We start from the raw sequence: 24441 nt of genomic DNA, 5'->3' as shown, positions 1-24441 counted from the left end.
ATTTATATTCTAAATAGCCCATTAAAAAATAGGAAGGCAGTGGGCCACAGTTCTTGCTTGTATGAATTTTGTCTTTGGTTTGTGTTGTTTTGAAGATGTATTGTGCCTCAATTCATGTTTGTCTGCAAATGACGACGATGATATTATATCGACCCTTTTACTCAATTGATTTTTATCAATCTTTTTGAGGTTTGCTTTTTCCTTTTAGTTCCTTACAATATATACTTAGGGATATCATGAGTGCAGTCCATAATCCACGGCCTGATTCGAATAGCCCGTTAAATATAGAAATTTAGGATTGAAAATTTCTAATCTGATAAAATGACAACCCGATTAGCTCACACACATTTAATTAGCCCAGTGGGTTGGGCCTAGATCAAGTATTGTCAATTGTTCAATCTGTTTGACACCTAATTCAATACTCAAACGATTATTTTTATAGTATAAATAACAAAATTAATAATTTTCTTTTTTATTAATAATATTTATTGGGTTTTTATTAATATAATAATAAATAAAATAGAAAAAAATTATTATTCACTATAAGAAATTTTATTTTCTAAAAAATTCTTTAAATTTTCTCAAAATATATTTATGTTTTATTTTTTATTCATACAAAACTTAAATTAGTATTTAACCATATTTGATTTTAACCATATTTCTCAAAATTATCAAAGTTAAATGTTTTATATTCAATAAATATGATTAATTGTCATCATTATGTATTAGATTCATTGCATGTTAATTTTATCGGTAGCAGCCCGATTAGTCAATCTAGCTCGGAACCCAAACCTTTACGGTTAGGATTTAATATTAATAACTCGATAAAAAATTACAATCCGAATGGTAGTATTTTTTATTTGAATTACTCATGGTAGCATTTTGAGCTTTCCATCTTGGCGATCTAATCTGAAATGGATTTGTAAAATGATTCTCTTTCTATGCATGGCTACATATTTTTTGTTTTTTCATTATCTCACACAATGACAATGGATTTGTAAAAATTCTTTTTCTATATATATGAAGTATTAATTATATTTATTAAATATGTCAAGTACCTTCCATTTTTTAAATATTTACATATATTTTGTAATCCTTTGCACTTTGTATTTGCAATATCACTCCAAATTTGGTGATGTAGTATACAAACACACTTACTAGATTTTTTCGAGATATTAAAACATATATCGTCCTCCAAAACTGGATTTTTATGAGTCTCTAAATTAAGCTAAGTGAGTAACTATATAGTACTATTTCTTTCCTCATCACTTGTTATTAATAGATGTACAAAGCTAGTTCTTGAAGATAATTGATACGGCACGAGATTTGATATGGATATTGCAATATTGCCGGATCTGCCAACCTATCTTAATTCTTGATTAGTTAGGATTTGATTAGATTTTAATTATTGATTTACTTTCATAATTAGTTAGGATTTGATTTGATTTGTTTCCAAGTTTATGAATATAAGATTATTTTTTATTATAAATAGTAAACACTTCAGATTGAGAGCAGTTTTTCTTAATCTGGACGGTTATTATAAATGGTGGACCAAAAGGTGTAGTTGCTTATAAATATGCAAACTACACTCAAATTTGCATTTTTAATCAAATCTAATTAAATTTAAATAATTCCCAGAAATTGAAGTTGCAAGGTTTGCTTATATTTTAATTTCAATGAAATATAGTACTGCATTCATGGCAACAATAATCATTTTGTAAAGTTGTCATACTTGGATTTTGCTTGGTTTTAGAGAGTAATCTTGCATGGTTTTGATCGCATTTCGTCTATTATCGGATGTGATTATGATTACTTCTCTATTATTTTGGTATTTGACCATTTTGTTAAGAATGTGTAGAAAAAGGTACAAAATATGTGGATGTGCAGCACCCTTGGTTTGAGACAATATTAACTGGAGATTTTGAAGTCCAATCAGCCCCTAATGCATATCAATCTCTTCGTCTTCGAAAGAGCTTCACGTGGGTATCTTGCACGCCTCAATCAGAGTTCGATAGAAGAAGTTATGGCCGTTATAAGAACACTGCGCGTTCCAGAAAATTTCACGCGGCATGGTGAATTAACCACCCGGCCGGGTACGGTGTTCTGCGCGGAAACAGTCAGAAAGTGGTCAAAAATGACCACCCGACCGGGTGAATTTTGCTCTTTTTAATTCCACCCGGCCGGGTACGCTATTTTGGCGTATTTTTATGCCAAAAACGTGATTTTTTTATGGGGGATTAAAAGGAAGAACGCCTAGGTTTCATAATTCAACATTCCACCGCCTACCACACACTCTACACTTCCCCAATAACACTTTGAAGAGAGATTGGAAGATTGAAGACTACAAATCGAGAGATTGGAGTCTCTAATCCATAGAATCATTCCACAGGAGTATCTATTTGCTTTCTTTTTTTATGTATTTGATTGAACCCATTGTTTTTGGTTTTCATGAAGAACATGAGTAGCTAATTTTATTGTGGAGTTTTGGTGAAGACTACAATGGATGTTTGTGATTAATTCAAGGACTTCTTTCGATTGCTTAGCTCTTGTGATTTCTTTGTTCATTCTTGTGCCTTTTCACTTCAATTGCTTAGCTACCAATTGGGTTTGTGTACCTTTATAGTTGTAATCGAGAGATACCTATCCAGGGTTGATAAAAGAGTGAGCATCACTTTGATAATCTGCACTCGAGAGAGGGGAACCTTAGTGAGGGCTTGGGTCTTTTGTTCTATGGAGTTAATCTAAACATATTAGAAGGAGACTTCAATATTAAGGGTTAATCAACGGGGTGAGTACACTCGCGATGGGGCTCAACCTAGACTAGCGACTTTCCTAGTAATCCTAGAGACATAAAATGGGTAATCGAAGTTGTTGAATCAATCACAATACAATTCCATTGTAGTTCGATCCAAAACTCTCCTCTCCTCTTTGTGGTATCTTTTCACTTGTGTTTAATTCTTCTTGTTACTATTAATTCCTTGTTCGTTGTTATATGCTTATAGTAGTGTTAGAACAAAACCATTGCTCTTTGGATTGTCTAGATAGTAGTCGAAAATTGTTCATGATACTTGAGTTGATACAATCTTGTCTCTGTGGGATACGATACTCTTGCTTACTAATTGCTACACTAGCCTCGTACACTTGCGGGTATTATTTGTGTTAAAATAAGTCGAGTCAAGTTTTTGGTGCCGTTGCCGGGGAAAATTTTGTGTCATTATAGCTTAATATAGTGATAATAATAGAGATTACTAATCTAGATTTTATTTTTATTTTTATTTTTGAGTTCTCTAATCTTTATGTTTGCTTGGGCAGGTTGTATGCACACGCGTTCTAAAGGTCCACCTTTAGAGCCAATCGATCTTGAGATCGAAGCATCCAACAGGAAGAGGAACGCACAGAGGATGTTAAACCAAAGGATTCGGATATCTTCACCCATTCATAGGCGTCTTTCTTCTCCTATTCAGAGAACTCCTTCATCTAGTCCATCTCTATTGCCATCTCCCATACAGTACGGGCAGCAGTCTCCAATTCTGATGGAGAAAAACGAGGAGAATAATCACAATGAGAACAATAATGAGAACAACGAGGAGAATAACAATGAGAACAATAATGTGGAAAATCCCGATCTCGTTGTCCATCAACTTCTTCAGCAAATGGCCAATATGCAAAGGCGTTTGGATGCGCAAAATGTGAGACCAAACCCCGTGCAGAATTTGTTTGCATACAGACGAGTGGCTAACCCACCGATCAACAATAGGGGGATTGCCGCTAACAGCTTTGAATTGAAGCCGGGGTTGATAAACAGGGCAGAAGCACATGCATTTGGTGGAACAGGTTCAGAAGATGCCAACAAGCACTTGACCAAGTTCATACAAATCAGCAACACGGTTAAGGCTAATGGGGTCCCAGATGATCAGATTTGCCTCAGACTATTCCCATTCTCTTTGAAGGACGATGCTAGAGATTGGTACGATAACATGGATCCTAACTCGGTCGCTACTTGGGATGCGATGGTTGAGCTTTTCCTGGATAAATACTACCCACCTAGCGAGGCACTAAAGCGACAAGCAGAAGTCATCTCCTACGCGATGCAGCCTCAGGAGAATATTCAAGAGGCATGGAAGAGATTTAAATATCTGATGAAGAGATGCCCCAACCACGGTTTAAGCCCGGGACAACAAGTCATAAATTTCTACAGAGGAGCCACTCCAGAGGCAGTGCGCGAATTGAATATGAGCGCAGGGGGGTCACTCCTTAGGTTGGGAGAAGAAGAGTCCCTAGAGGTGATTGAAAGGGTAGCTTCCAACGATGATTGATGGAAGAATGAGAGAAGCAAGACCTACAGGGTAGCATCCACGTCGGACATTGACAGGATGGACATGATGTCCAAGCAGCTAAACTTCTTGACAAACAAGCTAGGCTTCATGGGAACAGAGCCAACTGGGCTCGAAATTGAAGATGTGAATTATGTGCATCACGACGGCAACAACATGAATTACAACAACCACCGCCAGAATCAAGGAGGTGGTAACTTCAACAACTTTGGGAACAGGGCACATCCCAACTTGTCCTATTGGAATCCTAACAATTCCCTGCAGCCACCACCGGGATTCCAAGTGTCGAATGGTCAAGTCATTGGGACGAAAAAGAATGAGCTTGGAGATGTCTTGATGGCGTTTATGAAGCAAACAGGAGAGTGTATGGCCAACTCCGATAAGAGGCTGAAACAGGTAGAGATAGAGGTGCAAGACTTAAGCACCCACATGAAGAGTCTTGACAATCAAATGAGTCAGATAACTCAATCTGTGAGTAAATTACATACTCCCGGCCAATTTCCAGGGCAACCAATTGTGAACCCCAAAGATTGTAAGGCGATTCATCTTAGGAGTGGCAGAAACTATGAGGGTCCTTCTATGCCAGAGACCGCAGTTGAAAAGGAAGTCGAAGCTAAGGAAGTGCCAAAAGAAGAGAAAGAAGAAGAGGAGATAGAGGCGGAGTCACCTAATATGTCATCTGAGGTTCAACCCGAGGCAATTGTTCTACCCAAGCCAAAGGAAGTTAAAATTCATTTCCCTCAAGTGGTGCAAAAGAGGAAGTTAGATGAAAAGTTTGCGAAATTTCTTGAGATCTTCAAGAGGGTGCACCTCAACATACCTCTCATTGAGGCTCTCCAACAAATGCCCGACTACCTCAAGTTCTTGAAAGAGATTATGTCCTAGAAGAAGAAGTTGGTTGATTATGAAATCGTGAGCTTGACCGAGAATTGTAGTGCAATCATCCAACAAAAGATGCCGGCAAAGATGAAGGATCCGGGGATCTTCAACATCTCTTGTGTGATCGGGAATGATATGCAAACTAAGGCCTTGTGTGATTTGGGGGCAAGCATAAATCTTATGCCCCTAAGCTTCTTCCGGAAGTTGAAGTTCGGTGTCTTGAAGCCAACTACTATCACTCTTCAAATGGCGGATAAATCCAACAAGTTCCCCAATGGAATCCTAGAGAATGTATTGGTGAGAGTGAATGATTTTATCTTCCTGGTAAACTTTGTAGTTTTGGACATGAAGGAGGATCCAAATGTCCCCCTTATCCTTGGAAGGCCAGTCCTTGCTACGGGGAAGGCTCTAATTGATGTCACTAAGGGAGAACTTACCCTTCGACATGGAAATAAGACGGCCATCCTTTGTATGTTAGATAAGATGAAACGCCAAGAAATGGAAAAATTAATGAGGGTGGAAGCTAAGGCATTGGAGGTTAAAGAATGCAAGGTGGTACAAGAGGCATATGTGAAAGCCAAGGATGATACTAAATTGGCACAAGGTGTATTTATAGAAATTGTTGTTGGGAAAAATGTGAAACATATTTGGTGGAAGAAGCGGTTGAACAAGCTTTATGTGGTTGCACGAGCTAAGACGGTCCCCGATAAAATTGTTAGAGTAAGGTTGGATCGTTGAAACAAAGCTTGCAATGCGTCGAGCCGACGACGATAACCAAAGGCACTATAGGGGAGGTAACCCCTAGTAGGTAACTTTTGATTTGTTTTCGTTTTAGTTTGTCTATTATATAAGTCTCCCTTCTCCACCAACTTTTCAAACTTATTCTTTGCATAGTCTTGAATAAATTTGGGGGGGTGATATGGTGGATAGTGAGCCTTATGAGATAATTTGTTGTTTTTATTTGATTAGTTGTCTTTTGTTGCCTTTTATTTACGTTTTAGGATATTTTTTTTTCTTTGCTTTAGACCTCCGTGAGTTGTTTTGGTTTTGGTTGTTATGGAATTGAATTTGAACTTGTTTGAATTCTAGTTTCTTGGGGTAAAGACTAGTTGTTAATGATAAAAACTTCATCCATCTTTTAAGCTATCATGGTCTTTGACTTAAGAGTTTGAGTAATAGGTGCATAAGTAACGAATTGCGGGTTTGCCTTGATTCATGCTATTACCCGAGTGAGATTTGAGCCAAACATTCATTTCAGTGTAATTTTATCATTTACTTGTTGTTGTTTCTAGAACTTGCTCCCGATCATATTAAGTCTATATACTAAATGTGAGTTTAGGAGATGACGTTAGGCTCTCTTTGTTCCTCCCTTCACAAGTGCTATATTTCTATCCCTAGTTAACCCTCTTAGCCTAAAAAGTTCTCCAATGTTATTGATTTGTTAAGTTCACTCTCAAAAGTGTCAATCTACAAATTTGGAAGCATATATAGGGGGTTGGCGTTGCTTAAAAAAATGGGAGGTATAAGCTAGACGAAGTCTAGAGAAAAAAAATGCATATATAAAAAGAGAGAAAAAGAAAAATAAAAATTTGAGGTATAAGCTAGACGAAGTCTAGAGGAGTTTTTGCTTGGGAATTTCAATAAGAGAGGACCGGATGGGAGGAAGAAGTTCGACAAAGTCTTACTTTTCTGATATTTGTTATGAGAAATGGTCTTTTGTTGGGATTTGTAATATGCGAGTACTTGTGCTTCTCTTACTTTTCAGCCACTTTAGCCAAAATGTTCCCTACCGTCCAAAGAGCCATATTACAACCTTAATAAAGTCCTTTCTGATTTTAGATTCACATTCACATTCTAGTAGAGAGATGTTTGATTTGGAGCAAGCCTATGGTAAACACTACTTGTATTTTGATTTGAGAGTATTATTTCTATACATACACTTTTGAGAGTGAGATACACACACATATCTTGAGAGAAGCATGAATCCAAGGTGATATACAAGTTAGTAGTAACAGTGCACTCGACGGCTTGACTTGATATAATTTGTATTTTGATATGCCCTTGTATTCCATACTCTTTGAAACAGCGATGATGTCGAAATCTCTTTAAATCCAAGTCTTCTTTTAGTTCTTTTTGTTCATTGCTCGAGGACTAGCAATTATATAAGTTTGAGGGAGTTGACATACTTGGATTTTTCTTGGTTTTAGAGAGTAATCTAGCATGGTTTTGATCGCATTTCGTCTATTATCAGATGTGATTATGATTACTTCTCTATTATTTTGGTATTTGACCATTTTGTTAAGAATGTGTAGAAAAAGGTACAAAATATGTGGATGTGCAGCAGCCTTGGTTTGAGACAATATTAACTGGAGATTTTGAAGTCCAATCATTCTCTAATTCATATCAATCTCTTCTTCTTCAAACGAGCTTCGCGTGGGTATCTTGCACGCCTCAATCGGAGTTCGGTAGAAGAAGTTATGGCCGTTATAAGAACACTGCGCGTTCCAGAAAATTTCACGCGGCTGGGTGAATTAACCACCCGTCCGGGTACGGTGTTCTGCGCGGAAACAGTCAGAAAGTGGTCAAAAATGACCACCCGGCCGGGTGAATTTTGCTCTTTTTAATTCCACCCGGCCGGGTACGCTATTTTGGCGTATTTTTATGCCAAAAACGCGATTTTTTATGGAGGATTAAAAGGAAGAACGCCTAGGTTTCATAATTCAACATTCCACCGCCTACCACACACTCTACACTTCCCCAATAACACTTTGAAGAGAGATTGGAAGATTGAAGACTACAAATCGAGAGATTGGAGTCTCTAATCCATAGAATCATTCCACAGGAGTATCTATTTGCTTTCTTTTTTTATGTATTTGATTGAACCCATTGTTTTGGTTTTCATGAAGAACATGAGTAGCTAATTTTATTGTGGAGTTTTGGTGAAGACTACAATGGATGTTTGTGATTAATTCAAGGACTTCTTTCGATTGCTTAGCTCTTGTGATTTCTTTGTTCATTCTTGTGCATTTTCACTTCAATTGCTTAGCTACCAATTGGGTTTGTGTACCTTTATAGTTGTATCGAGAGATACCTATCCAGGGTTGATAAAAGAGTGAGCATCACTTTGATAATCTACACTCGAGAGAGGGGAACCTTAGTGAGGGCTTGGGTCTTTTGTTCTATGGAGTTAATCTAAACATATTAGAAGGAGACTTCAATATTAAGGGTTAATCAACGGGGTGAGTACACTCGCGAGGGGGCTCAACCTAGACTAGCGACTTTCCTAGTAATCCTAGAGACATAAAATGGGTAATCGAAGTTGTTGAATCAATCACAATACAATTCCATTGTAGTTCGATCCAAAACTCTCATCTCCTCTTTGTGGTATCTTTTCACTTGTGTTTAATTCTTCTTGTTACTATTAATTCCTTGTTCGTTGTTATATGCTTATAGTAGTGTTAGAACAAAACCATTGCTCTTTGGATTGTCTAGATAGTAGTCGAAATTTGTTCATGGTACTTGAGTTGATACAATCTTGTCTCTGTGGGATACGATACCCTTGCTTACTAATTGCTACACTAGCCCCGTACACTTGCGGGTATTATTTGTGTTAAAATAAGTTGAGTCAAAAGTAGAATGTGAATATTTTAAAAAATTCAAAATTTCATTTCATCTTGATCACCTAACTCTAGATTGTATTTGGTGGTTTACTTGGAGAAATGAGTTGTTTCGATGCTGAATAAATGTGTGTTCAGTCTTATTTGTATTTTAGGTTGAACTAACTTTTGGTTCATTATTAAAAAAATAACAATAAAATTTAAAAATAGTTAATTTACCAATGTCAATGCTGTCTCACAAATTCAATATATCTCTGTCTCAATCTCTTTCTTCACACTTTGAATATTCGATATTTTGTAAATATACAATATTCTTAATAAATAAATATTTTATTGTAAAAATTAAAATAATATTATCGTAGACGCATGTCGCATTATAATTGCTTTAGATTTATCGCATTGTATTAGGATTTTGTTGTATATCGCTTCAATGTATAATTACGATAGTTATCATTTGTGTAATAAAATTACTCTACATATGAAAAGTTACTTCGAAACAGTCAATTAGTAAAAGCTAACTATATACTTCAATTTTTTGTATAGTGAACTTATTATCCATGAGACAATTTACTTAAAACTGAAAAAATATGAAACAAATCAATAGGGAGTATACATTAATAACAAAGAATCTTCTAAAAACAAAAATAATCGATGGAATTTTAGTTTAGATCTATTCCGACCCACACAATATTAAAGATTGATATAACAGTCATCAATATTATAAATATAATTGTAAATACGATATCCTGATGGATATGTTGACAATCTCGTGAACCACATATATAGCAAAAGTTTGTCCGACATCTGCATATATGAAACATGAAAGAAACACAAAAAAGAAAAATTGCGAGACAAATCAAAAGTCAATTAAAGGCTATAATTAAAGTGGTAATAGTAAGAGTGTAGACAAAAACATAGTAGTTAAAAATACCTGCACGTAATAGATCGACAACCTTGAATGCGTTCTATTGCATGACCACACTTAGGGCATCTTTTCCACTTCATCTCCTCAAGAAAAAGACCAAATTGAACGTCGTTTTCATCCATTACTTGGGATGCCTCACTGCACCTAAACCCAGCGTGCCATGGAGCCCTACACGCGTAGCATACGAGCCTCTTGCAAGCGGGGCAAGCACATTTTGTGGTTGCCATGTCGCAATCATTAATAATCAGCTCAGAGCAGTCCCGATAAGGGCAATAACAGCTTGTGTAAGTTGAAACAATAGATAGGCACAAACAATCAGACCACTTTACAAAGAGCGAAGATGGGATCATCTGCCGACATTCCATGGGAATTAAGATTTTTCCGCAATCCAATTTTGGGCACTTGATGGTACATATGTTGTCATCAATCTTTGATTGGATGTGGCTACCTATGCACTATTCAATCACAAAGTTTGATAGTATTAATTATTAAATCGAAATTGGTCGCTAATATCACCAACTATGTACTAATCAATTTTCAAGAAACGTAGAATATAACAATGAAACAAACCCTAATTATCTAATTTTAGTGTAGGGTATTATAGATTCAAAACTAATAAATAAAAAAAGAAAAAAAAAATCATGCGACCTACCATAAAACAAATATTATGAACACAATTGGCACCGTGGCTGAATTTTTGGCTCAACATTGCTGGTTCTATGCAGATTTCACACGTGAAAGTTTGTTGTATTTCGTCGCTCATGAAGCTTGTATCTTGCCATATTTCTCCGCTCGTATCTTGCCATATTTCGTAGATCATGACGCTTGTATCTTCGCTTGTATCTTGTTGTATTTCGTAGATCATGACGCTTGTATCTTCGCTTGTATCTTGTTGTATTTCGTTGCTCGTGACGCTTCTATCTTCCTTGTATCTTGTTGTATTTCGTCGCAAATTTACAAACTTTAATTAAGACCTAATAACGACTATGTATCTATATCTATAATATATAGTATTATACGTTTTAAAAGAGAATCTCTCCAATTCCAATAAGAATTCGGTTTGTTACCAAACCTGCATTACAAAGTATTATATGTATTAAAATAATTAATTTAGCAAAACCTTTACTAAGGCGTCGAGATATCGATGTATATATCTGGATAAAAGAGTCACATATTTGGAAAAAGAGAAGCATATAACGTAGGATATAGTAAGATAGTTCACAAAATTGTTTTGTGTGTAAGATGTGAAATTACAAAAATATCCTTATTAATAATATACTATGAAAAAACTTTACTTATTATTTTTGGAGTATTAATTAAATCAATAACTAATTTGTTGATTGTTTAAGAATATATTAATTTTATCAAGTAATTAACATAATTATCATTAATTAAATATTACAATGTATTTTTGAATTATTAACTAAATCAGTAATGATATGTGGATTATATATGAATAATTTTATCAATTATTTGGCATAGTTATCATTAATTAAAGATTACATATGTATTTTTTTATTATTAATTACTTTAGTAATTAATTTGTTGATTATTTAAGAATATATAAAAAAATATTTATCAAATTTTAGCATAGTTATCATTGATTAAGGAAATGTATTATGTTAATAATCAAACTGTTCATAGTTCAAGTGAAAATCAATGAAATTTCTAAGATGAAATAAGCAGATGACATACTCATTGAATCCCTACACCAAACTTTTTGAGAAAAAAAAGGAACAGATTATTGTGAACTCCAAATGTTTTGAGCAAGAAAAAGAGTCGCGTTGGTTGGAAAAAGTCCTAATCAAAGATTTCGATTTATTGACTACAATCTAGATATTTATCAAATTAATATTTACACAATTTATTCGCTTTTAAACTTAAAGAATACTCCTGTTATAAAAAAAAACACTGTTCATAAAAATAGACTATTTTTTTAATTTTAGCCCGTCACATTAAAATAAATAATGCTACTTTTGGTAACTTTTCTCTCATTAATGGGACTTGTTACCTTGTTTTATTATTATCCAATTACAATATTCCAATCCCTTTTACATTCCACCTCTCTCGTACTTGTGAATTAAAACTCGTATCATCCCAAAATAAGGGCCAACATCCTATTTTATATACGTGGGCCAAACGGTGCCAAATCACATCTTGTTTTAAAACTCACCCCCAAGTCAATGAATCTAAACAGGTCCTTAAGGTTCAGGGGAAAATTTAGATCTACCTCGTTGGTTTCAATTTGTCAAGAAAAGTCGGGTCAAGTTGGGAAATTCGCACAACCCGTAAAGCTGATGATTTTGTACCGCTTTTAGTAAGGGGGAAATACCAAATATTAACCAAAGTTTGTGGAATATCTGACCAATATATAGGGATGTGATTAATTGCTAACTTTCTTAAGTTGCTAACTCTGCTAACTCATCAACGCAATGTATTAAATATGTCAACACGATGACTGTAATATGTCAACTCATAATTTTGTTGACATTTCAATATATTGTGTTGACATTTTAATGTCATCGTATTGACATTTTCAATACACTGGCAACTTAAAAAGTTAGCAATATAACGTGCCCTAACCATACATACAACCTTCTTTCCTGTGTGACGTCTGCATCCCATATTGAATACACAAGAAATTAAGATGGCGAAACAACTTATAAAACCATATTGAATACACAAGAAATTGAGTTGGCGAAACAACTTATAAAACCTCTCTAGATCTATTGGATCCCTCAAGTATATTTCACATCAAATACAGAAGCAAACATGGAGGGAAAACATTTTAATAAAAACTTCCTAGTGAATTGGGTTTACTAATTATATCGCTCAAAGTATAATCTTTTAGATATATGAGTCATAGTGAATTTTTAGTAATTTTTTTATATGATTTTCATGCATAAAATTTTATTTTATAAAAAAATTATAAATAAAAATTGACTTTCGAGTTTTTTATAAATAACCAAAAACACTTGTCACTCGCATTCCAGTTAGTGTCGTCCCGCTAGCCCACGTTGGTTGTCTCGTCCCACCAGCCTCGACAGTACATGCGTCTCCTGGCTGTCTCGTTTCTATGAGATGGGTCACCAAGCTGGTGTTGTTGATCCACTAATTGGGGCATTAATTTTTTTTTTTTTTTTTTTTGATGATATTACAAAATTTAGATTGCCATTTTATTGCACCACAACATTGGTATAGTCACTGTCAACACAGAGGTAGATTTATTAGCATTTGATAAGGTATAATTGTGTGATTTTTTTTTATGTTTTTATTTTGTTCCAAAAATGGAGTATATAAAAATTTATTTGTTGATTCACTGCTGTCGCCTTGTTCTGGTTTGGTTCGAGTCAAATCAAGACAAGATCGAACTATTTGCTAGTACTTTTTGTTATGATTTTATCCAATAATTATCATAAATTGAAAACAAGACCGAAACTCATTCGTGAAATATAAAAAAAAAAAAAAAAAAAAAATTGCAACATGATAGCATTTACAAAAATTTCATCATATTTCTTAATTATGGGGGTCTTGTTATGTTGAGATTATTTAGCTAAATTGAGAGATGAGATGCAATATGGGCCGCTAATCCACAAGATTAACGAAATGTCAACAAATACCACATTATGTCAACAAAGGGGTATAATTATCTTTTTATTAAATTGTGTTTGAAATCATTTTCTAAAATTCTCTTTAAAACTCTAGCTGCAAAGTCTTCAAATCTTCAACATTCAAATCTTCAAATCTTCAACATTCAAATCTTCAAATCTTCAAATCTTCAACATTCATATCTTCAAATTTTCAAATCTTCAACATTCAAATCTTCAAATCTTCAACATTCTTCAAATCTCTTCAACATTCAAATCTTCAAATCTTTAAATCTTCAACATTCAAATCTTCAAATCTTCAAATCTTCAACATTCAAATCTTCAAATATTCAAATCTTCTACATTCAAATCTTCAAATATTCAACATTCAATAAAATAACACTTATAATTCACATATCATCAATACCGAGAATATCGAATGTCAACAACTCGTATTAAAATGTCAACAACGGACAAATAACACTTATAATTTACATATCAACACCGAGAATATCGAATGTCAACAACTCGTATTAAAATGTCAACAACTAAAAAATAACACTTATAATTCACATATCAATATCGAGAATATCGAATGTCAACAACTCGTATTAAAATGTCAACAACGAACAAATAACACTTATAATTTACATATCAATACCGAGAATATTGAATGTCAACAACTCGTATTAAAATGTCAACAACTAAAAAATAACACTTACATACACTACTAGAAAATTAGCCTAAGACTACACCAAGTTTGTGGCACTTTTTAAAAACCGCCACTACAGATAGTCACTCAATACACCAACCTTTTGCCACACTTATATCCTAAACTAATATCGCATCTCCAAATAAATGCCACGAAGAGATTCATGTAGTGGCACTTGTGCCTATTGTCAATTCCAAATATATTTTCCCTAAAAAATTTCGCCCAACATTTTCTTCAAAAATTTAACCCAACGTTTCCCCCAAATTTTCAATTTTCAAACTTTACAGCTTTTCAATTCATTTTGAACTAAAATTTCCCAAAAAGAATATGCACTTTAGGTTTCACACAGATTTTAATGTAAAATTGGTAAAGTAAGAAAAAAGGTGGAGAGAAAAAATAATTAAAGTATTGTTAGTGGGGAATGAATCTCATCATATTAGAGATAAAAGAGTTTCTAAAATTGAAAAGTGCATATTTTTGTGGAACGGATTAAAAAGTAAAAAGTGCATATTCTTATGAGTCGGAGAGACTATAAGTTTGGCTCTATTCTTATTTATATTTATTACAAAATTCATTTAATATCCACAAATAAAATAGATAAAATGAAAATAAATATACTAGTATATACAATAATAAATAGCCTTTAAATTTTAAATTTAACGCATCTATTTATTTTACTATAACGTGTCAATAAAAGAGATTTGATTTGAAAGATTTATAATAAATCTAAAAATCAATGAAAAAGTCAAATTGAAAAAGTACTGCATTAGAAAATAGTCAAATTGTCAATGCTTACGGCTTTTGTCATTTTAATTAAATATTTGGGCTTCATAGCAAATTGTCAAAATTACATTAAGCCAAAACAGAATCCCTAAACAGACGATAAATTAACAGAATCAGCTCTCTTCATCACTTCCACCGTTCTTATCTTTCTCTCCCCTACTGCTCTAACGTTCTCTTCATCTGCCAATTCTATTTGAGTCGAAAGAATTCAATCTCTCTCTTCTTGTTTCTCTATCTCGGCCGGAGGGCTGTCGTGCCACCACACTACTGTCGTGCTTTGTCTTCCCTCTCAGGTAAACTCATCATCATCTCTCATTCTTAATTAATTTTTGGTTTTATAGCTTTTTTTTGTAAGAATTTCCATAATAATTAATTTTTGTTTCTACCACTTTTTATTGCATACGAGTTTCTCAGTTACAATTAGCTATTGTATAATCAAATAAAGATAATGTGGTTGAATGGTAGATCAAGGCACAATAAAGTTTGGTTTTAGTTTGACATTTTTGTTTAGTTTGATATCGATCAGGAAACTCAATACAGATAACTACTGACAATTTTTTTTCTATTGCATATGACTTGTTTGTGAATTTAGCACAATTAATATTACAAATGTTTATCTCATGTTATTTGACATTTTATATGACTATCCATTCTCTTATTGATTAAGTGACTAAGTTGTCTACATTAATTTATGATTTATATAGGTTTGGTAGAAATTTATTAACATGGATAAAAGTTGGATGACAAAGTCAAGAGTAACGGATGAATATCAAAATGGACTTCAGTACTTCTTAGATTTTGCTTTTCGCAATGCAAGCATAAATGATAAGATAATGTGTCCATGCAAACGCTGCCAAATGGTAATATTTGTGAGTAGAGACAAGGCGTATGAACATTTGACAGTCGATGGATTTATTCCTGGATACACGGATTGGATAGCTCATGGAGAACTTCCTAGTATTCTTGCTTCTAGGCGTGAAAACCAACATGATAATGTAGAGGCTTTAGGCGATGATGATATGCAGGGTTTAGTTCATGACGTCTTTGGAGTTCCAAATGAAGATGGATATACGGACGGTACTAATTCCCAAATGGATTCTGAAATTGCTAATGGACAAGCAAGAGAGTTCTATAGATTGATTGATGATTCACAACAGCCGCTATATGAAGGATGTGCTAAATTCTCAAAACTATCATTCATAATTCGTTTGTTGCATTTAAAGTGTCTTGGGAGATTGAATAATAAGGTATTTGATATGCTATTGGACTTACTAAGAGGTGCTTTTCCTGATGCCATGGTTGGTCTACCGAAGTCCTATTATGAAGCTGATTGATGAAAAAGCTAGGACTAGGTTATGAGAAAATAGATGCTTGTCCAAATGATTGCACTCTATATTGGGGGGTGAATGAAAACAAAACTTCATGTGACACATGCCATAAGCCTAGATGGTGTATTACTGATAAAGATCCCACGGGTGAGAAAAGAAAGGTTGCCCAAAAGGTGTTGTGGTATTTTCCACTCAAACCAAGGTTGCAAAGGTTGTTCATGTCTTCAAAAACGGTATCCCATATGAGATGGCATGCTGAATGGCGTACGAAGGACGGGTATATGAGACATCCCGCCGATTCCCCAGCATGGAGCACATTTGATAGTTTGCATCCTGATTTTTCCGAGGAATCTCGCAATGTTCGATTGGGATTGGCGTCAGATGGAATTAATCCCTTCAAAAATATGAGTGTGTCACACAGCACGTGGCCTGTCATATTGTTTCCATATAACCTTCCTCCATGGATGTGCATGAAAGAGTCTTCTTTTATGTTATCACTATTGATACCCGGTCCATCAGCTCCTGGACAAAATATTGATATTTATTTGCAACCACTTATTGCTGATCTAAAGGATTTGTGGGAAGTAGGAGTTGAAACGTATGACGCATCCAAAAAGCAAAATTTTCAGCTACGCGCTTCATTGTTATGGACAATAAGTGATTTTCCAGGATATGCCTATTTATCTGGATGGAGTACCCAAGGTGAATATGCATGTCCGGTATGTAACAAAGAAACACATTCTATTAGACTGAAACATGGTGGAAAGTATTGTTACATGGGGCATCGAAGATTCCTACCCAAAGAACACGAATTTCGAAAGAATAGACGACTCTTCGATGGCACAGTTGAGTATGGAGAGGCACCGCAACAACTATCTGGCGATATGGTGATGGATGACCTGAAAGACTTTACTATGAAATATGGTAAGCTGGTTAAAGATAATCCAAAGCTTTTCAGTTGGAAAAAAAAGAGTATATTTTTTGAGTTGCCATACTGGAAAGATAATATGGTTCGTCATAATCTTGATGTCATGCATTCTGAAAAAAATGTTTGCGAGAGTATCTGTGGCACATTGTTGGACTTGGATGGTAAATCAAAAGACAATTATAAATCACGCCAAGACTTGGAACAAATGAGAATCAGACCTGAACTTCATCCAATTACTAAGGAGCATGGAAAAGTTTATTTACCCGCTGCAACTTTTACAATGAGCAAGAAGGAGAGAACAATATTTTGTCAGGTTTTGAAAAATCTTAAAGTTCCCGATGGTTACTCCTCAAACATCTCTAGGTGTGTTTGATTAAAACCACCCAAATTGCTAGGATTGAAAAGTCATGACTATCATATTATGATGCAACAACTATTGCCTATAGCATTGCGAAAGACACTCTCTAGGGCAGTACGTTCACCTTTGATTCAGCTTAGTAAATACTTTCGAGAACTCTATTCTAAAGTAATTTGTCCAGCTGATATCATTCGTTTAGAGAAAGATATTGTTGTGGTACTTTGCCAATTGGAGAAGATATTTCCATCATCATTCTTCGATGTAATGGTGCACTTGACTGTACATTTGGCTACAGAAGTGAAGCTATGTGGGCCGTTCACTACCGTTGGATGTATCCAATAGAGAGGTAATTTATATACATTTGCAAGTTATATTTATGAAATTTAAATAGTGTATATAATGAATGATGTTTTTTCAATAATGAACCATTTAAAATATTTGAAAATCTAATACTTGATTTTTTTTGCAAACAGATATTTGGGCACATTGAAATCTTATGTGCGTAATCGAAGCAAACCTGAAGGTTCAATTGCTGAAGGATATCTAGCCGAAGAATGTTTGAGATTTTGCTCTTTGTATTTAGCTGACTATGTGGAGTCAAAGTTTAATCGAGAATCAAGGAACGAAACTGTTACAGATAATGCAATAATTGGATTAGATGTATTTACGATCCACGGTCGTTCTCTTGGAAAAGGAACTGCTATGAGATTAGATGATGTAACATTGACGAAAGCACACCAATATGTATTGTTCAACTGTGAGGCTGTTAGACCATGCACCGAGTAAGTTATTTTGTGGATTCCTATTTATCATAATTTTTGAACTTTTTTGAAACTATGAAGGTTTGTTCTTTTTCAGGCAATATTGGGCAGTAGTTGAACAATCTAATCCTCGCGTTGCACGTCATCAGTTGGAACGTATCCATAGTGAAAGGTTTGCTGGTTGGTTTGCTCAACATGTAAGTTATATGCTTCACAATGATAGTGATGGTGAATATACAATGTTGTTGCTATTTATATTATTGTGATTTTAATTTCTTTCAATAGCTTGAAGGGTTAACAGTCCATGAGGAAAATCCAACATTAAGAGATCTGAAGTTACTTGCTCGTGGGCCTAATATAATTGGAGTGAAATATAAAAAGTTTATTGTGAATGGTTTCCGGTTCCACACAAAAGATTTGGAGTGTACAAAGAAAACACAAAATAGTGGGGTGCGTGTTAAAGCTACAACGTCAAGTTTTTCAAGTACTATGGATCAAATCCAATCTTAAGCGAGTTGGACTATTATGGAATTCTAACCGATGTTGTTGAGCTTGATTACAGTTATGGACATAGAGTTGTGTTATTTGATTGTCAATGGGTGTCAAAAGGAAATCGATTGAAGATAGATGCTGATGGATTTACATGAGCTAATTTTTCAAATGTGATATGCCATAATGAACCATTTATTCTTGCATCTCAAGCTGAGCAAGTCTTCTATGTAGAGGATCCAACTGAATCACAATGGAGCGTAGTTGTCTCTGCTACAGCACGAGCTTATTATGACATGGAACCTATTATCAATGTGGAGACTTACATACAAAGTAATATTTGTGTTCCTGCTGATAGTATAGAGTCAGATGACTTTGGTTGGGTTCGTGAAGACATCGATGGAATAGAGATTGACTTAAATGAATGATTTTGATGACTTATATGTTATCAGATGGTAGTTATAGAACAATATTCAGTATGGAAACTACGATGGTGAGTAAAAAAATATCTTCTTACTTTGACAATACGATACATGATTAATTGATATGCGTTGTTTTTGTGATTCTTGAATGTCTATAGATTTTGTTCATAAACATAAACACATTTATTAAAATCAAACTAATTTTCAAGTTTTTATTTTGTTTTGCAGCATGTAAATTTTTCCTCTTAGAAATCTGAGTGAAGAGGTGTAGTGTTGGTTATTGAGTAGAGATAGATTACATCCTATTACTCAGAATTGTTCTACCAGGATTTAGGTCCCTCCGTCTATAGCTATTTTCTCTGCATCTTAGTTTGTGTCTGAATTAAGATATTTTGTGATTCTATAGCAAAGTTTGATCCTTTTGGGTATTAGATCACATTCTTAAATTTTTTTATTAATGTAAATTATGATTTTACAGCTAAGCTTGTCCATGTTGGATGTGAAAATTATGAGGCTGTCAACACCATTGCAGCATCCAAGAAGGGTATAAAGTGAAGTAAGTGTGTTCACTCCACATTTCAGCTCTCCCTTTATTTCTTACAAGAACTCTTAGATTTTATTGGTCTTGAAACTTTTGGGCTTTCAAATCTGGTATTTTTCGTGCAACTTTGGCTCCCATAATTGGATTCTGGATCATGGACGGCGTCAGTTACTATATGTTTGTTGCTATGAATCTTAGTTTCTCTTGATTGAGACAGGTGTGAAGATTTTGTGCAATTGCATTCTCATTTGAAATTTTTATACTATGAATGAGTTTCATTGTTAACTTGAGGTCTTACAGGATTCAGTTGAGCTACATTGTCTAGTTAGTTTGATCACAATATGATTCATAAGATTGATTTTCACAAGTGTACTTAGACCGCAAAGCTTTGTCATTTTATTTGTATTAACATAATCTAGTTGACTGAATATTAATGGTTGGACTTCATGTTCTTATGCACATACATATTTCCTCTATCCCTGGATTTAGTTTGTATGCATTCATGAAAGAAGTTAAATGGTTTTCATTATGGAGCATATATTGACAGATTTGGAACATATAGTTCGTACGCATTCATAAGGCCTCTGATATGTCTTGCTCTGTGGAGCCTCTGAAATGTTTTGCTCCCCAAAGCCTTTGTTAGGCCTCTGATTAATAGAAAAAGTATTATGTTTCAAGACCGAGCACATTACCAAGCTATTGGGGTTATTTCATTGTTGTTGGAGCTGTTGCTATTGTTTTAGGAGATGTTTATGATCATGCAATGACATGTGCTTTTAGGAGACTGCTATAATTATATATGCTGTGTGATTTATTGTGGTATTACTAAAATAGAAAATAACGATGTTCCAACATGGATTAAATAAATACTAATCTTGCCCATTTAGTACTTTGATTTGTGAATTAGTGATAACATTGAAATGTGTCACAGGTTGTCATATTTTTGGAGTCTTGCCTTAGTCATTGCCTCTACGTCAGCATTATGCCCTTACTAGTCACTGATCAAGTCTCGTTTTGGGTACATATCTCGTTATGATGGACCGTGGCATGTCTAAGAAAAAATCTTATATTCTGGATTATGTTGCGTTGTAAATCTACTACAGAACATGTTTCTTTTGCTGACATTGCAATGCATATGTCTATATATATAAATTACTTTTGTATAATCTAATTGGTTGTCGGTTGGTTCGCGAAAATGATTGATTTTATCTAGCATATTTGTGATACCAGGATTGTAACACCTTTGATTCGGTTGCTCGACGACCGGGCTAGGGGTGTTACATATAGCTTTGTTGCCACAAGAACTGCTCACCCAGAAGGCAATGGTTGTCATCTGTGGCCACCTTCCAGCCTACTGTCGAGAGCTGCTGCTTTGTCGTCTCCGCAGCCGCTGCAGCCCAGTGCACCAGCGAACTCTTTGCCCAGTCTGTCAGGCTGCCTCCTCGCACAATGATAATCTTGTTTTTCATCTTTGTATACCAATTCTAGATTTGACATTAAATATAATACTCCAGTTAATGTATTTAAAAGTTTTACTCAGAGTGTAGTTTCTCATAAATGTTCTTAAACTATTTTTAATTTCTATATTTCTAGTGATCAAATTTTATCATCAACTTTCAAAACTCGTGTTTGAAATTGACTTGAATTTCATTGGTTGTTTAATGTATAAAGTAAATGGTGTCAACTATTACTTCGTACTGTGATAATCTTTTTTTTCGTCCCGGTATACCAATTCTAGATTCGCCATTTAATACATAATATATTAAAGTTGAAAAATTCAAAAGGTTTATTCGGAGTGTAGTTTCTAATAAATGTTCTTAATCTATTTTTAATTTCTATATTCTAGTGGTCGAATTTTATTGTCTAACTTTCGAAACTCATGTTTGAAGTTGACTTGAATTTCACTGGTGTTATTTAAAGTATAAAGTAAATGGGGTCAACTATTACTTCATATAGTGATAATCTTATTTCTCGTCCATGTATTACCAATTCTAGATTCGCCACTTCATCTTGAAGTTAAGAATTCTATTTAGAAAAAAGAGAACATTTTAACCACATAGCTTTACAATAGTACTCCCTCCGTCTTTAAAAAGTATGTACAATTTTTTTTTAGTCTGTCCTGAAAAGTGTAAACATAATAATTTTTGGAAAGACTTTTCTCTCGGAAAAGTTAGGACCCATTATCCACTAAGAGTACTTTAATTTTTTTTCTCGCTATCGTTCTCTTACTTTATTAATTATGAATTAAAACTCGTACCGAACCAAATGTTCATACTTTTCAAGGACGGATGGAGTATTAAATATTCCCTCCTTCCCAGGATATTTGATTGACTTCTTTTTTGCACTCGTTTTGAAAAAATCGCAATAAATAGTTAGAGTAGATAAATAGTGACGTAACATTATTCTCGCTTTTACGTTACTATTTATCCACTCTAACTATTTATTGCAGTTTTTTCAAAACGAGTGTAAAAAAGAAGTCAATCAAGACGGAGGGAGTACTAGATTAGTAAGAAACATGTGAATTTTTTTATCGATTGTAACATTTAAAAATTTACTAATTTAAAGAAATTAATATTTTGGAAAGTTCCAAAAATTAATGGTCTAACTTTCAGAATTTGACTTAAATTACATTAAATATTTTTTACTTATAGCTCTAGTTTAAGCAATTACTTATAATTTTTATTAATATCCTTACGAAAAATTAATTAAGAAAGTCATTAAAACAACTATTTTAAAAACTTGATAATCGTCAATGTTTTAAAATAATATGCAAATAAATGATACTCATTGTTAACAATTTAGATAGATGTTGATTATTTTATTCTACTACAAATACGCAAGTCGTCAATTTTAAAAATAATATGCAAATAAATGATACTCATTGTTAACAATTTAGATGGATGTTGATTATTTTATTCTACTACATTTACGCAAGTTTCAACAATTTAGATAGATGTTGATATTAGTATTATTTTATTGTACTACATATACATATTTTATTGATATATATACTAATATACGTGTATTTATCTTATTTCACTCTCTATCATATTTCACTCCGTGAAAATCAAGCGCCAAGCGAAGAAAAATAATAGCGCTAAATCTCAAATATCACAACCGTCCACTCTTTCCACAACTCCCAATTTACGATTCCTTTCTTCAATTCCCAAGCGAAAAGAATAACTCACACTGGTGACCAAAGCTAATTCGAAAAAACAGCCGAAGGTTAATTTGCTAACATCGAGAATTTCTAATTCGATTATAAGGTAAGTGTTCTTTACTGAATCTTGATGGAGACATTCTTACAAGAGTAATAATCTGTTTTCATTGTTGGATTGTTGGGTTTCTGTTTTCATTGTTGGATTGTAAGGTTTCTCGTTTGAAATTACTTTGAGAAGGTGCAATAATGCTTGAAATTAGTTGCGTAGATGGTTTTGTGACCTGAATATCGTATTGTGGTTTTTTTGTATAACCATACCTGCTTGAAAATTGTAGGAGTACTCATTATTTAATTTGGACTTCAAAATGCTTATTCATGCTTAGGTTTTCTCTAAATTAATCTCTGAAATTTGTGACTAAATTAATTGAAATTAGTTAATATATACAGTCTCTGTTCAGGGAAGAATAATGGTGAATGTTATCCACTTATAATGATCAAAAATCATGTTGTCTATGCTTACTTTATTACTCTAATGCAGTAATTATGACTTCTAAATGATGGGGGCAGTGTAGCAACAATGTTCGTTTGCAAGACGAACCAAATGTTTCACAACAAAGGTTGAAAACCGGTGAAGGTAATAATAAACAGTGAACTGATTATTCTAACATGAGCTCAGATTTGTTGTTGGAAATGATTTACTATACTTCAATATATTCTTTTATAATGATGTACAGGTTTCACTACTAAGACAGCATTAGGCAGAAGAGTTTATAGTAGAAATCTACATCAAAAAACTTTGGACATGGTCACACCTTCGCACCACAGCCATGAAAGTGTGCCACCATTGGAGAATGAGAGCTTGAGTGTTGACGTCGAACAACAAGAAGATGAAGGTAATGGGAAATCAAACATTGTGACAAGTTGTGTAACCTTTTAAATAATAGACTAATCATATTATACTCGTCGTTCTTCAAGTCATTGCATCTGGTGCTGAAAGTGTTGAAAAGCAAAGTAGAGGCCCTACGTACATGAAAAATATTTGGGGTCGCCCTCTAAATTTGCCTCCCATTCATGTTGAATATAATGAGTTCGGTCAAGCTATAGGTGGTGAGGATAGCACGCTCTGCCATTTCCTAGGTTCGATAGCAAGAAGCGGTAATTATTGTCCTCTAGATATGAAAAGTTGGCATGCCATTTCAAAGGAGAAAAAAACCGAGATGCTTGACATTGTAAAGGTAGTTAATGTTATTTAACTTTGTCAGATCTTTTCATTCTCTTCTATGCTTTTTTACTATCTTTTAACTTTCTCATTTACTACATGATTGATGATTATATGTATACATATATATAACATTATCTGACTATGTTTAACGTAGTTACGATTCCATGTCCCTATCACTGCTGAGAAGTGGATTCTGGAATCTATCAACCTTAAATGGAGAAACTGGAAGCATTACTTGAAAACACGATACTGGGCTGATGTACCTATCGAGCATTTAATAGATGATAGGGACGAAAGAGTTTTGGAAGTTCAATGGATCAATCTCCTTGCCTATTGGAGAACAGAACATGCCAAGGTTTAATCTACAATTCTAATGTTCATTTCATTTGAACTAT

The 24441-nt window shown here is 34.0% G+C and overlaps 1 protein-coding gene and 2 pseudogenes across 2 annotated transcripts; 2 read left to right on the top strand and 1 right to left on the bottom strand.

Moving 5' to 3' along the window:
* Positions 1 to 3317: 3317 nt before the first annotated feature.
* LOC148933416 (uncharacterized) lies at positions 3318 to 5951 on the top strand (annotated as a pseudogene).
* A 3800-nt stretch (positions 5952 to 9751) lies between these two features.
* On the bottom strand, positions 9752 to 10620 carry LOC148933415 (E3 ubiquitin-protein ligase RSL1-like). Its single transcript, XM_089060003.1, has 2 exons — positions 10408 to 10620; positions 9752 to 10210 (listed from the first exon to the last, which is right to left on the bottom strand). The coding sequence occupies exons 1-2, from the start codon at positions 10618 to 10620 to the stop codon at positions 9752 to 9754; spliced, it is 672 nt and encodes a 223-aa protein (XP_088916129.1).
* A 4321-nt stretch (positions 10621 to 14941) lies between these two features.
* Positions 14942 to 17801, top strand: LOC148933414 (uncharacterized; annotated as a pseudogene). The gene is made up of 2 exons (XR_016130555.1): positions 14942 to 15130; positions 15542 to 17801. The product of XR_016130555.1 is annotated as an uncharacterized LOC148933414 (transcript).
* Positions 17802 to 24441: the final 6640 nt, after the last annotated feature.

Source organism: Salvia hispanica, chromosome 1, assembly GCF_029641045.1.
Source record: "Salvia hispanica isolate PSC_SH4W2 chromosome 1, Shi_PSC_v1, whole genome shotgun sequence".
NCBI lineage: Eukaryota > Viridiplantae > Streptophyta > Magnoliopsida > Lamiales > Lamiaceae > Salvia > Salvia hispanica.
This window is presented reverse-complemented; position numbering and strand designations above follow the sequence as displayed.